At 34.5% G+C, this 16,504-nt stretch overlaps 1 protein-coding gene across 1 annotated transcript in view; it reads right to left on the reverse strand.

The window, feature by feature from the left end:
• Window positions 1-8,027: 8,027 nt before the first annotated feature.
• The window catches only part of LOC107039295 (protein TIS11-like), an 18,772-nt gene continuing 10,295 nt past the window's right edge, over window positions 8,028-16,504 (reverse strand). Inside the window, exon 2 of the mRNA XM_015258847.1 lies at window positions 8,028-10,074. Coding sequence (XP_015114333.1) covers window positions 9,088-10,074 — 987 coding nt within the window. The 3' untranslated portion in view covers window positions 8,028-9,087. The remainder of the gene's footprint in view (window positions 10,075-16,504) is intronic.

Raw genomic sequence — 16,504 nt, forward strand, 5'->3', positions numbered from 1 at the left:
ACAGCTGATTTCGGCTTTTTTTCATATACAAGATCTATGCGCGCGCTCTCGCGCTCGCTGATCTATTCATTTGTTGAAATGAAGAAATGGAATTCATTAAATTTCGTTTTCTCACGAATACCTTATAAATATTGATAATAAATCAAAGAGAATTCGACTAATGATTGAAGTGAATAGCGAAGTAGAGTAAAAGAATCTATAAAGAATTTTTCATTTTCAATTAATTATCTTCAGTTTTTAAAAATAATTGGTCTCCATAAAAGGACAGAATTTATTAATTTCACCGATGATATATATACATATGAAATATATATATTATATATATATGACGTAAAAAAAAAATTTACCACTCAAGAATTTGAAAATGCCGCGTGTTTCTTTTTTGTGAATAACTTCGTGTCACATATCGACCAATCGGAATTAAGGATTAGCGGTCAGGCAGTTTCGAGATATTTCGATATAAAACAACTTCACGTTTCTTTCATCTTTGGTAAAATAGGAAAAAAATTCACTATTTGTGTAAAAAAACTACGAAAAAAAGCAAATTTAGCCACGTAAGAGGTGAATTTAAAAAAACTAGCTCGTAATTGTTATTCCACATATTGTTCCGAAAATTTTGACAAAAAAAATCATTCGTAGCTCAAAAATTGGAAGCCCTGGACTGTTTTTGGCATTTTCAGCGTTTTCGGGCAAACGAACAATAAAAAATTTTTTTTTGCACTAATTACTCATTTTCAGATCTATATAATCGATCTTCAACGTATGAAAAGTCTCACTCCAATAACCCATGACTTTTAAAGCTCACAGTAGTCTCCCCTTAAAATTGCTGGTCAACCCTCCATGCAATATCAATTCTTTCCCAACAGTGTACTTGAATATTCTGAATTATCCGGAAAAATTTACACATAATGTGTTGAGGTTCGCGCCCAAGGTCAAATTTTCCAGCATCACTAAAGCTCGTAAATCCAGCTTTTTGGCACTACCCGTGACAGCATTAATTCATCTCAACTCATGAATTTCATTTGCACATAAATATCTCTCATCATGAGGTCATTTAACTTAAATTTCTTCCTCCTCTAGCAGCGGAGATGATCAACTTCATCTCTGTTGAAAACTTCCCACGGCTAATGTACCATTTCGCCTTGGCGAAATTCCCTCTCTCCCACTCACGAAAATTTTTTTTTTTTTTTTTTTTTTGGCAAAAGTCCGAAACGCCCACTGACAACAGAGAGAAAATTCGCTCTTATTTTCAAACTCTCGGGTGCGCCGCCCTCTGGACTAATTTTAGTTTTGAATGAGACACGGGGCCAAAAGGTATGGTTGTACGGATCTCTGTGCTCTGTTTTCCTCCTTCCCCCTGTGGATTCCCATCTTTTGGAGGAGAAAAATTGATGAGGAGGAAGAGGATATTGGCTGCGTGCCGCGGTCCACTAGAGTTTTGAAATTTTGACGAGAGTTGAGGGTTGATGACCGGTGTACAGGGTAGCCATATCCATAAATTATAATTATTGTTAAATTATTAAGTTGTCACACTGAGAAAAAAATTGATTTGTGAGAAATAAATTTTCTTAGCACAAGTAAATATTCAACTGTCCCATACAAAACCTCCATTTGATTACTTGTGTCAAGAAAATTTTCTCTGTTTTTCTTGGGAGAAGTAAATTTTTCTCTCAGTGCAATCGGGTAATATCACTTTTAAATTTCAATTATTGAATTAATCGTCAATTTAACCAATCACCCTCAAGTAATTGGGCCCTTTTGTTTCTATGCGAAATTTTTCGAAGTTGCGCTTCGCTTTCGAAATTTATGCAGTCGAAGATCGGAGTTTTCATTTGAGTTCCATGATTTTATTAATTAAACTTTGTAGGTCGCAAGTTGAATATTGATATTGAAAAACATCAATCTCACTTAGCTATTTTTGAAGACCAGATGGAGGAAAATGTTCAGTAAAAATTACGGAACTCAGAGTTCGCTCACCGATTGCGGAATGACTCGGAAAATTTAAAGTAGCTCTACCCTTTTGGATATTTTCAGTTTTTTAATTTTTCAACTAAATTGCATGGAAAAAAATTGAAAAAATTCATACGGAGTCAGTATTATCTAAATTAAATTTCGCAAAAGATTGATATTTTTTCAAACATTTTCCTCTTGTAAATAAATAATAAAACTTGTTTGCAAAAGAGTGGATTATTTTTTATGAGGTGTCAAAAAAATTGTTGATTTTTTCACCTGTAATGAAAAAAAAATCAGATTTTAATCTTTGATTGCAATGGAAATGTTGATTTTCACTTTAGACACTGGGTTAAATTCTGATTTTTAAACATTTCTTCTTTGAAAAACCAAAACGATAATTAAATTGAGAAAAAAATTAGAATGCCGAATCTAATCGAGTTTTCTGCAATTTTTTCGCAGTTTTAATAATCTTTGAATTTACCGTAAGGGTAGAGCTACTACCGTACACTGTTAGAGAATTACACTTGAAATTTCAAGTGAAAAAACTTGAAATTTTTAACAACGATAAAGTTACACGAAACTTCTGTAGAATTCTTCATTGACAAATCAGTTAATTTCTTGAACATTCAAGTAATTCTCGATTTTCAGATCGATACGGCACTGAAAGACCTTGATAATGTTGAAAATTCAGGCAATAACTTCTCTGAATTTTCAATGTATTAAAAATTTAATTATGTTTGGTGTTCAATTTCCACGATGAATTTGAAAATTCAAACTTTCATTGACAAATCAATTGGTTTTTTAATATGAAAAATCAAATTTTCTTGAATTTTCAAGATGAATGAGAAATTTAGTGAACGTTTTCAATTGAAATTGAATTCAAACTCACAACATTGAAAATTCAGATGACATTGTGACTGAAATTTCAAGAAATTTTTAACAGCGTAACGGTAGAGCTACTTTAAGTGACGGTATCGTATTTTTTCACAGGAGATTCAGATAAAAATTACGGAGCGCTCTGGAAAAATTCCGTGATTTTAGGTAAAAATTACGAGACAGTTCAGTAAAATTTCCTACAACGTTATTTCGCTCCGGAATTACGGAAAAGATACGTTATTTTTATTGAATATTTCTCTCCATGCATAAAATTCTCGACGAAAAAAATTCTCGCAGAAATTTTTGCATCTTCTTAGATACTCAACAAAAACTTGTCCTGAGGTTCAGTCTACTTACCCTATATCTCCACTCCACCACTGAATTAATATAATGATGAAGAATATTGGAGGCAATGAGACTGGAACGGTCAGGGCCGTCAAGGCAAAGTCCCCGCCAATAACCCAAGGTTACTTAGCAATCCTTTCCACCCGTACCACTCAGAACCATCTCCCTAAACTACTCTACACTGATAGAAAAAAACATGAAAATTTCACAGCGAGTTGACTGATGATTTTGAGGAGAGTGACATTGAATTCGATTTGCGGTGAAAAAAATTATGAAATTTCAGATTTTACTCGAAATTCAATGATGTTGTAAAGTTTTTAGCAACATGAATATTCAATATCAAATTAATTATTTTTAATTACATTAAATTTTCAATTACTCGAAAACGTTAGAATTCTGAAGATTCACGAATTTTCCAGATTTCTATCAATTTTCATTTTCTACCGGCCAGTTTTCAATGAATATCTCGAAATCTAAAGGAGATAGCAAAATTTTTCTCATAACCTTTTTAGTAGCACTCAATTCACTCTACAAAAAAGGTTATTATAAAAATTTCGCTATCTCTCTTAAATTCGGAAATATTTCTGGAAAACCGTTTGAGTACTTCGCTACTGAAATAATTGGACTGAAATCCCGAGTTTCCATTGATTTTGAATAGAATTTTAAATTTTAAATTATAAAGTGTCTTGAAATTTCAGTGGATCTCCCAGTAAATGCAAATTTCGAAAAAGTGTAAACTGAGAGAAAAACGATAGTTCTCAAACAAGTCTTACTTGTGCCAAAAAATAGTATATTTCGTAACGAGTGCAAAAAAGTGTTTTTTGGCGAGTGGGAGGTTTATATCGCGGAGCGTGCCGAAAAGTTCAATTTTTGTCACAGCGTGATGAAAATGATTTTTTGAAAATTATCAAAAATGGATTTTTTTTGTGCCAAATATGCAGAGAGTGCGACGGAATGAAAAATTTTTGTCGCAAAAATAGATTTAGTAGTTCAAAAAAAATTGCATTCTCTGTACACGCCAGAAATGTCATTTTCATCACGCTGTGACGAAAAGTGGACTTTTCGGCACGCTCCGCGTGCCTAAAAGTCCAATTTCCGCCACATTGTGATGGAAAATATTGTACTATTGTACTATTACTTGTACTATTAATATACTATTCTAGCACTACTCCTTCGTTATTCGATACTCCCATACGTATTTTGCTCCCGAAAAATCTTTGTTTTATGCGAAACAAGGGATAGTAGTTTTTCGTTTCGGCTGTCTAATAATCACAGACAACAAATGAACCCTTAAATGAAACAATAATAATGATATGATAGCAATCTTGTAACTTAGGGATAAAATATTTGTTGATAAATTTTCCTCTGTATGAGATATTTTCATCCTGAAAAGGCACCGTCTGGTGTGAATTATCCGCCTCTTGAGCCAAATATTTCGTTGCTGTCGAAAGCAGAACAATTATTCATGTTTGAGACTTTCAAATTCCAACCAAACAAATTCTTTTTTGCCAATTTTCAATTAGCGATTCTGTTGGCCCAAACAAGACTTGCTTGACAACGTGTTTATTTTTCCCTCAGTGTACCAGAAATTTACAGAAAAATATTGAACAGGATAATCGATCGGTGTTCCGTACTAAAATTTTCCCAGCGCAAATACTCCACCAGAATTCCTCTCCGGATAACTTCCTCAAGATACCGCTGTTCTCCATCGGTGTCTCATGACGTCAAATCGCAATTGAAATAATGACGATATGATACAGACACTTGACTTCCTGGTTCTAAGGGTGAGCTTCAATAACGATTATGTGTGGGTGTAGAAAAAATACATTCGAGACTCGAGTTTTATGGGTTTCTGTAGTGTGATTGGACACTTGAAACTGGCATATGTTCGATGGTGTGCATACAAATCGCATCGTTAACAATCACTCGAGACTTGGGGGCATCGGGTTTTGAGTTGTAACGAGGGATAAACTGTTGAGTAAAGAATCATTTTTTTAATGAGAGAATTACGTTTCGATGAAGTTTATATTCTGCATTGCACTTGAAATTGGTTTCTCTGCATTCATTGGAGTCAATGAATTTTGAAAGATATTGTTGAATAATTTAATGTGACCTTCAGAATTGATGCTGAAGGAAAAATGATTCTTTCATTTATTTTATCTTCAGTTGTATCGCAATTAGTAATTGATGTCTGAGTTTTTGAGGAATATTACCAATTCTAAGGGAGATAACGAAATTTTCGTTATAACCTTTTTTGTAGAGCGAATTGAGGGCTATAAAAAAGGTCTTAACAAAAATTTTGCTATCTCCTCTAAATTTTGAGATATTCATTGATTATAAATGAGAAGTTTCCAATTAATTTTATATTCAGTTCGATTGCTCTTGAAAAACAATCTCCCTCACTTTTACGTGACGAATGAATTTAAAAAAAATGAATTTTAAAAGAGTATCCCACTGGTCAGATATAAATTTTGGATGAAACTTTGGTTTTGAGCTAAATGTGTGAATAAAGATGACACGTAAACTAAATTACTGGGGTTAGGAGTGAAAATTGAAGAAAAAACATCACTGATATTTTAATCTTTATTTATTTTCGCATTTTATTTCATATATTTCTGTCTTTATTCTGTTAGCCAGGAGATCGATCTTCAAACTTTGCACATTTACATTCGTACAAAACTCGTTAATTACATTTTCCTTCATCTTTATCCTCGTGAAATAATTCTTGAGTCGCATTTTCTTGTATTTTTTTCCATTTTTTTTATAATTCTTTTTCATTAATGATGAAACGCGGTATAAAATATTGTATAAATATATAAATACGATTGAAAAAATAAATATATTAAATTAAAAAAAAGAGACGTACACATAACCGTAATATTACTCATCATTAATTATTATAGTGGTCAAGTCTATAACGCGGGTGATCAGGGATAATTGGTAGAGAGGGGGGTAAATGGTATTTACTTTTGTATCAGACGTCTCGAGTCTCTCCGGACATGAAAATATAACAGAGTCGATAGAAAAAAATTAAAGGTTGAAGTTGAAATTTTCCCCAAAATTATTCCACTCTCAACCATGAAAGTCAAACAGCCGGGGCAACGGCGATCTGAGTAGTAATGATAAAAAAAGATAATAATAAAAATTAAAGAAATTGATCGTGCATGCAATGTTCATGAAATGAGAATTCAGTAGTAAAAAAAAATGATCATCTATTTGCCCTCAACTGTTGAAAGTTCACGTTGTGAATGATTTTCATTGAAAATAATAATATTTCCCTCCATAATAGAGTTTTTACACGAATTAAATAAATAAACTGCTCACGAGATACTCAAGACGTCGTTTTGATGAGCTCGGTTGAATTTCTTTGACTATTTCAATGGACTTGTGGTTGAGAAAATTATTGAACATCAAACTCATGTGAAATGTACTTCCATTCGACGCATTTTCACTCTCACACGCTATCATTCTTCATCACTTTCTAATTAAATATACATTTTAATTAATATTTTTGTTGCTTTAGACTACGAGAAGGCACTCAGTGGTATGCTATCAACGTTAATTAATTACTCGTTATTTCTTCGATACATCATTTTGTCTTTTTCATTTTCGTGAATTTTGTCTTCCGAGAAGCACAGAAAGCGAGAGAATGAACATTTCTGTCGATTTATGAAGGAAAAATTTGTGATAAACAGAAGGGATATATAATATATATCAATATATAATATTGGGCGTTACAAAATTAAATAATCGTTAAATAGATAAAGACGATAAATTCGATGATTAATAATTAAATTGTGGCTGGAGACAGCCCTAAATTGAAATCATTCATATTTATGTATTTTCATGAACAAAAAATTGACGGGAGATGGAGCCTTTTCAATCAATTATCGATGGATTTATTTTCTCATGTGAAAAATCATCCAAAGACATGACGTGCGGAGTAGAAAACAAGTGGGATACAATTAGACGTTAGATAATAGGAAAAAAAAATTGTTACAATTAATTAATCGTAATTGTTAATTGATAATTAGTGGTGTTAATAGACGGCGATTAAATTGACTTTGCCATTTTGCTCTTCACTATTCAAAAAAAATTATAATAATAATAATGAGAGATGAAATCGCTAATTGGCGGTGGTTTACTCCTTTCGTTATTGAAAATTGAAAATAATTGGAAGAAATCGAGACAACTGAATCACAAATAAATCACATCACATGGCTTATACTTTCCCTTGAATAATAATTATGGAAAAAAAAACGAGATGATTCACTACTGAGAAGTAATGGAGAAAAAAAAATCTAAGAAAACAAAATAAGAAATTATAGTTAATTGCAACGCAGGAGTCTCGATAAATATATATATTCCCCCATTTTTATCTGAAATAATTCTCCCTTAATTCATCTATCGCAGGATAGTACACAGTATTAGTTAATTAATAATAAAAAATAAACTAAATCTATAATAACATTTCTCAAATTATAAATTAAACGAAAAAAACTTTCATTGTTTCTCCTCAAATCGTAGGAAATATATTTACAAAATGTATTTTCATAGTATGTTTCAATTATTATTTTTGTGTTTTTTTTTCTCAATGTCTCATGTACCACGTCGTGCATTTATTACGGAGAATAATTATTGAAATCAAAGATGACGTGATTAATGAGAATCAAGAGAAATATGAGCAGCGGGCCGAGCCCTATCACCTCCGCCGTTCTCTTCCTCTCAATCTCCAAAAAAAAGAAAATGCTTGAAAATTTTTCTTTAAAAAAAAAACAAACTGCTCGTGAATTTTCAACAAATAAATTTTTCAATTCTGCTCTTAAGTGAATTATTAATAATAGAATGTCTGTTAATCGTAAATATTTCTATTGCAAATAGTTACATATCACATTTTTGTTTTTTTTTCCCCCATTTTCCATTAAATTCATCATTGTTAAACTAAAGGGAAAGAACAACGAGAAAAAGTGATATTTCAATGAGTTTTGAAATTTCCTTTGCTCTTCGTTTTTTCACTTGAAACCCAAACGTTCCCTCGAATGTGCGTTACTGATTTTTAAAAAGCTCAATTTGTCAACAAATGGAAAAGTGAAGCCTTAAAAGAGCCGAGAAAAAAATCATCAAATGAAGTAACTTCCGAGTTAATTCTCGTCTTTTTAAAAATCCATCGCGTCCATTCTGCCTCGTTCTCATAATTTTAATCACATTCATTCTCACTAAGCAAAAAAAAAATATTAATAAACCATTGGAAGACAGTTAAAGTTACTAAATTAGCCGGTAAAATCTACCCTAGACTCTAAACCTCAGTAATGATTACTCTCGCTCACAATTATCGCACACGTCATCACCCAATCTTTGATAATAAATCATCGACAGCTCGACAACTCCATCATTATCACTTTGAAATATTAAAGAAATGAAAGAAAGAAAAACTGAGATATTTTCAAATAGCTCGTGGGAAGACGAGTAAATCCGGTAATCGTCTTCCCAATTTATTTTGGAATATTGCAACGTCTCACCTGCTCGTGATTGTCGCTGAATCACGAAAAAAAAAATAATGTAAATAATAATTCTAAAACTACCGGGTCACACTGTCTTTACAAAAAATCAAACGATGAACGATGATAAATCGTTGACGAATGCATTCACCAGCGAAATTGCAAAAGCCAAACTCGTAAATCTCAAATTATCTCCGGAACGAGTCGCCGTACGTAAAAAAGTGTCAGGACCTTTTTCACCGGAAATTTCCTGATCTACAAAAAAGTTCTCAACAGATTTTTCGCTGCGACCACTCGTTCTCGAGATAAAAGCACAATAATCTCCGGTGTTGTGCAGCTTCGCTGTTGAATCCTTCAAGAATCAAGAGCAATGAAGAAAGGGTGTCAACCTTGAAATTCTCCGTCAAACAGACCTCTAGATCTTGAGACCCTCGAAGTCCCCGATGACACTGCTGATCCTGTTGAAGACAGGAAGCCTAGACTCAGCATTGGGTGACAATGGAGACGGTGTTCTCGGTGCAAGATCATCAGATATTGGGCTGTTGCCACTCGGTGGGCTCGGTGTGTGCCTCGTCTGGAGTAATCCAAAGTCCTGGCCAAAGCTGAAGGCTGTAGTTGGTGCTGATGAGCAATCATCGCTGAAGAAACTAGCCATTGAATTTGTCGGCGATTGACTGAGACTTGAGGATGGCGACACTGAGTCAGCTGTACTGCCAAGTGAGAATGTTGGGCTCAGATTCAATGGTTTGGGTCTTGCTGCGCCGATAACCGAATTGTGATGAACATTGTGGAGATTGTGAGACTGTGGTGTTGTCAGGCTCAACGATGTTGTTCTGAGTAGCGGTGGATTTGTAAATGTCTGGTGTGTGCCTATGCTCAGAGAGTTTGCCCTTATCAGGGGTGGAGGATTGCTCATCACCTGCGGAGCTGTGATCTGCTCCAGCAGGGATATATTCATATTGATGCTTGCTGCTGCTGCACTTGCACTCAGAAGTGGACTCAGACCCATTATATTTGGCTGTGTACTGCCCAACTGTGCGCTCACCTTCTGATTGTGCATCCTCGCTTCCTCAAAGTTGTGGATAAAGTGACAGCGTGGACCGTATGGGCAGAAGCCTATTGTGTGAAATGTGCGACACAATTCGGTCTTGTACTTTGGATGACGTGCCAAATTACGCAGTTCACTGTAACCATGAGCAAATTGACACTTGTCACCGTATTTACAGGCACCGGACTCCTCGAATGGACGACAGAGCTCTGTCTTGTAGCGAGATGTTGGCTCACTAACGCTGCGATCGAGTTTACGATGTTGCTCGATGAGGGTCACCAGGGAGGTGTAGCTACGACGGAGGGGAGTGTGACCAGCATGGTTGGACTCCTTTGGTTTCGATTGTCCAGTGTTCTGAAAGCAGAAAAAAACAGCGGGGATTCATGAGTTTGTCGGTTAGATTCGAAGGTTTGGGGGTCTTTTCAGAGAGGAGGCTGAGTTCATTTCAGTTTGTCATGAGTTCTTGATGAAATTCTGTTTTCATCGAGAAAGATTATCTTTCTCTTTATGATTCGGCCTTTACACGAATTAGATTAATCAACTGCAGTTGCATTTCTTTGACTGTTTCGAGGGACTTGTGGTTGAGAAACATTGAACATCATACTCATGTGAAAGGTGCTGCGCTCGACGCATTTTCATTTTCTCACACGCTATCATTCTTCGTCAATTTCTCATTAAATATACATTTTAATTAATATTTTTGTTGCTTTAGATTACGACTCGGTCGTTTGCTATCAACGTTAATTAATTACTCGTTAATTCTTCGATACATCATTTTGTTTTTTTCATTTTCGTGAATGTTGTCTTCTGAGACGCACAGAAAGCGAGAGAATGAACATTTCTGTCGATTTATTAAGGAAAAATTTGTGATAAACAGAAGGGATATATAATATATATCAATATATAATATTGGGCGTTACAAAATTAAATAATCGTTAAATAGATAAAGACGATAAATTCGGTGATTAATAATTAAATTGTGGCTGGAGACAGCCCTAAATTGAAATCATTCATATTTATGTACTTTCATGAACAAAAAATTGACGGGAGATGGAGCCTTTTCAATCAATTATCGATGGATTTATGTTCTCATGTAAAAAATTATCCAAAGACATGACGTGCGGAGTAGAAAACAAGTGGGATAGAATTAGACGTTAGATAATAGAAAAAAAATTGTTACAATTAATTAATCGTAATTGTTAATTGATCATTAGTGGCGTCAATAGACGGAGATTAAATTGACTTTGCCATTTTGCTCTTCACTATTCAAAAAAAAAATAATAGTAATGAGAGATGAAATCGCTAATTGGCGGTGGTCTACTCCTTTCGTTATTGAAAATTGAAAATAATTGAAATAAATCGAGACAACTGAAGCACGAATAAATCACATCACATGGCTTATACTTTCCCCTGAAATAATAATTATAGACAAAAACGAGATGTTCTGAAATCATAGAAAACGATTGGCGATTAATGATTTTGTCGTTGACACTCAGGGATGACTTTATTTTACTATGTCGTCAGTTCCTGATGAAGTTTTTTTGATAAATACTTCGTAAACAAGTTCTGATTCGTCTTCCTTCACCGCTGAAGTCGTATAAGTGGTCTTGAAAATTACAGGTGAACAGTATTGCAGGTAATACTACCCTAATGACTCTAATGATTCCATTACCCACTGCACCTTTAATGCACTGTGTAAAATTTTGGGATTGTCATTAGAGATGAAAATGGGTATTTCCAAGAGGATTTCAGGGGGAAACTGGAGGGACAATGGAGAGAACCGTTAAGCTATCGTTAGCAGGTAGAAGAGAATCAGAAAGGTTGCTGAGGGTGGATCGTAAAATCCCAATGGTTTTATGGGTTTCTCTACCTTTTTTCTACCTTGGCGGGTTCTAGTACAGTTTCTCGGCGCCTTTTTCTTTCTTCGGGGTGTCGATTGCCGAATGGTTCCAGTTGAGAGTGAAGTTTTGTCTGATTCGATACGAACTCCCCACAAGCGACTTTTCGGAGTTTTTGGAATAATGAACGGATTTAGGACGGCAGTAAAGATAGTTATCAGATCGGGTTGTTCAGGGTTTCATAACCTCTTTCACGGAGTTGATTAACGACGGATAGTCCATGGTTTTGAAGAGTGGAGTCGAGATGTGAGACTATTTCGAAGGTTGTATAAAACGAAACTAAAACCATTTGTAGAGTTTCTCTCGAAACGAGTACGAATCGCTGTCTTCAATCGTCAATATCTTCTGACTAAACGATGCGATTTGAACTTGTCGAATCTCTTTTTAAAGCTTGAAAAAATGCCTTCAAAACGAAAGAAAGAACGAGAAATTCGACTCTGCGGTTCTTGAAATATTGACGATCAAAGACAATACGATTGGATCAATGTTTTGGCAAGAGTTAATAACTGTTGATGCACATAACGAGGTTGAAATCGCTGTAATTTCTAACGCTACGCTGCATTAGGTGGATTGTCAGTTGAACGGTAGTTCTAGCGGCCGTTAGCCTAGATTATATCTAGCGTTGGACCGCTCTCCGAAGATCCTTTCAGCTTTAATTGATGAAAGAAGTTTCATAACTTTTTCGACTGACAGGTGATGAAATACGAACATCAAATATGTTTGATGCCCTTCTCCTGTCAGATTCGGTACTCCTCTTTTCAATCAATTGTTTACAACCATTCTCATTTCAAATAGCGATACGACCGACGAGCATCACACAATGAAGGCTTTGCTCATGTTCTAATTCCTCTGCTCACTGAACAAGATTTGAATCATAATTACAATTAAATTCCTTCTAGAACACACTTTGGAGTGTGAATTTCTGGAATTCAATGTTTGTTGATACTCTGGTAAAAGTGCGTGCCCACACTGTTATCAATTTTTCGTTAGTTTACACGGTAATTCAATTAATCTGTTGTTCATCTCATCAATATAATTCCGTGCTTAGAATATTGTCATCTCGTGTTTTTCAGCACCAAATTAAAAATTAAAACTTCATTTGGAATATTGAGTCACAGCTTCTGTTTATTCATATCAGAAATTTTGTATTTGGATATGAATATTATTTGTTCAAAGTGAAAGAATCGATCATCATTTTCACTGTATTGCATTCAGATTCTCCTATCCTTAACGTCAAAAATGTGAGATAATCTCATGATTCTAGCTATTAATTCTAATCAACTTTGTTCGAAGAAAACCTTAGTAAACGCAATATTAAGAAAGTCGAATTATTCTGTTTTCCACTGACCTAAATGATTTGGATAATTATGATTCGTTTATTCATGTTTCATAGAATGATATTCAATTCTCTTTTGTTTGCTAGGCGGGCTTCATGAAAATTCGACGCAAGACGATTGTACTCATGAAAACCGCCTTACTTTCTCCATTCGTTCGACACGCCCATGCCCTTTTTTAAGGAAGGATACATGATTGGATGGAAGAACATTGAGATTAATGTCAGGTCGCAATGTTGTCCAGATCAGCTGAACAGACAGCAGAAGACATCAACAATAAATTCAATTTTGAGAGCGAGGGACGAGGAATAATTGAATCTGATACGCAGAGGGATTCAATTTCCGTCGGGTCTTTTCTTCATACATATTGAGAGAAAAATAATAATTCGAGACACGTGAGTTCTACAGTCAATGCCGTGGCCGATAACCATCGACGTAAACACGGGAGAATTTCCATACGAAATCTCTCGGTAAAAAGAAAATACTGGGGGGTTTGTGATGCAGGCCCGCGGGGCCTTTTGGAGGGCTTAATTTATGCGCGTCTCTTGGCCTCTGGCTTGGCATGTTTTTGGACGCGGGCTGTCCCTTCCAGACGTATCTCAAGATGCACTTATACCTGGGAAATTTCCAAGCACGTGTTCAACAGTGCGTGTCCTATTACCTGGGCTCCGGTCATTTTCTTGTATACCCGAGGCGTTTTGCGTGAGTAACACAAAAACCGGGATTATTAGCGACTTTTGTTGGATTTAATGGATGGAAATTTTTCATGAAACATTCAACAACAATTTTACCCCTCAATAAAAAAAAATGTTGATGGAGAAAAAAAATTTTAAAAGAAAAAATTGTTGATTTTGAGTTATGAGAGAAGTTTTTTGTTTCATTATCATAAATAATAAATTTTCAGTCATCAGGGTTGTGATGAATCTCGTATCGTAAAGATTTAGAAATTTTAAATTGTCGGAATGGAATAAATCCAAAACTTTTTTCTTCCACTCGATTCCTTGAAAATGACAATTTATTGTTAATGATGGGTTTTTATCTCGATAACGAGTGGTTTTAATGGGAAATGTGAGAAGACATATTTGTTTGAAATTCAATTCTCTAGAAATTATATGCATGATATTTCCTCTGGAAACCACTTGTTCTCGAAATAATTTTTCATTTAACTGGATTTGATAATGTTTGTTGAATTTAATGAAGGGAAATTTTTTGTGAAACCTTCAACAATTATTTTTCCCCTCAATATCAACGGAAGAGCAAAAAATTGTGGATTTTGAATTATGGGAGAAGTTTTTTGTTTCATTATCATCTAACAAATTTTCAGTCATCAGGGTTGTGAAGAATTTCGCATCATAAAGATTCAGAAATTTTAAATTGTCGGAATGGAATAAATCCAAAACTTTTTTTTTCTACTCGATTCTTTGAAAATGACAATTTATTGTTAATGATGGGTTTTTATCTCGACATTTGAAATTCAATTCTCTACAAATTATAAGCATGATATTTTCTCCGAAAACAGCTCGTTCTCGAAATAATTTCTCATTCAACTGGATGACAAAATATTTGTTGAATTTAATGAATGGAAATTTATGAAACGGTCAACAACAATTTTTCCCCTGAACATTAACGAAAGAAGGAAAAAATAGTTGATTTTGAGTTACGACTGAATTTTCTTGTTTCATAATCGCCTGATAAATGCTCAGTCATCGGGATTGTGAGGATTATTTTCGGTAGATGTTGTAATAGTGGAAATCCGGGTTCTCCCTCCACAAAAAATTAGGAATTCGAAATTGTCTAGTTGAAATAAATCCAACAACACTTTTTTCTGCTCGATTATTTGAAAATGAAAATTTATTGTTAATGATGTGTTTTTTTATCTCAATAATGACTAGTTTTAGGGGGAAACGCGATAAGATATTTTCATTGGAAATTGGAAATAATTTCTTATTTAACAAAATGGAAAAAGTTTGTTGCACATTTACAACATTTTTTTCTAAAATCAGTCGTCTTCGTGATAAGTATTCGTTGAATTTAATGAACAGAAATTTTTCATGAATCATTTAACACCAAATTTTCCCCTATACATCAACGGAAGAGGGAATTCAGTCGTAACTCAAAATCAACGATTAAAGAATCGTTGATTTTGAGTTACGACTGAATTTTCTTGTTTCATAATGGCCTAATAAATTTTCAGTGAGTAGGATTGTTAGGATTATTTAAAGTAGATGTCGTAATAGTGGAAGTCCGGGTTCTCTCTCCACAAAAAATGAGAAATTCAACATTGTCTAAATGACATGAAGACCGCATTCATTAAACCCAATGAGACTTTTTTGTGTGACAAGTTTATTCTTAATAATTAGTTTTTATCTCGATAACAAGTGGTTCTAGGGAAATATGTGAGGAAACATTTTTATTGAAAATTCAATTCCCCACAAATCATATACATGACATTTTTTCCTGAGACCACTCCATCCCGAAATCATTTCTCGGAAATTCCGTTTTCTGTTGGATTTAATGAATGGAAATATTCAATAGAAAATTCAAAAAGGGAAAAATCTCTTTCATAATCGTCTAATAAATGTTCAGTCATCAGAATAGTGAGGATTATTTTCGGTAGATGTTGTAATCGTGTAAATCCGGGTTCCCCCCCCCNAAAAAATTAGAAATTCAAGATTATCCGAGTGCGTCGAGGAATTCACTCAATGTCCACCAAGCCCGAAAAAAAGAACTTTCTCCTTCGTCAATCCCCCCCCGAAGGTCGAATCAGTGGGAAGAAACTCCATCACATGTGACAGCCAACGACTCTGGACCCCAGTGCGTTTTATAACTGGTCATCATACTCTACGCGAGAGAAACTCAACTCGTGAGGCTCATGGAAATCGAACGGTTGTCTTGCATCCGACGCATGGGCTTTCAACTCCCCAAGATTTACGTTACGTAACCGTAAAAGATCTGATGTTTGGTCACATACTCATCCTAATTGCCTTGATCTAACGTTCTAACGTAACTCAAAGGCTGAACCCCGTTTTTATACCGTTAGTCGATGAATCGAGGGAGATTGTTCGAATTGAATGATTGATGAAAAAACCAGAGGCAAAAAATTGGTGAGTTTAAATACCTCTGAAAAAACATTTTTTTCATAGTCCCGGGGTGGGCATGTGGGAGGTGAGACGAAGGGGAATCTATTGTTCTCACGCAGAAAACCAATCGCTGAATGAAAAAACGATATTTCAATTACAAATTTTCAATCTATTGCGACCATTTTTGGGTTCGAAATTTTTTTTTTTCATAACGTTCCTATTTTTTCCCACATATTTCAAGGATTCTTTAGTTTTCTAGCTTGTCTTTTGGATAATCCTATTTTACTAAAGATGAAAGAAACGTGAAGTCGTGAAACGTGAAGATATCGAAATATCTCGAAACTGCCTGACCGCTAACCCTTAATTCTGATTAGTCAATATGTGACACGAAGTTATTCACAAAAAAAAAACACGCGGCATTTTCAAATTTTTCAGTGGTAAATTTTTTTTCACGTCATATATATATATATAT

The sequence above is a fragment of the Diachasma alloeum genome, unplaced genomic scaffold (assembly GCF_001412515.2).
Source record: "Diachasma alloeum isolate Michigan unplaced genomic scaffold, Dall2.0 Dall_scaffold_00295, whole genome shotgun sequence".
NCBI classification, from domain to species: domain Eukaryota; kingdom Metazoa; phylum Arthropoda; class Insecta; order Hymenoptera; family Braconidae; genus Diachasma; species Diachasma alloeum.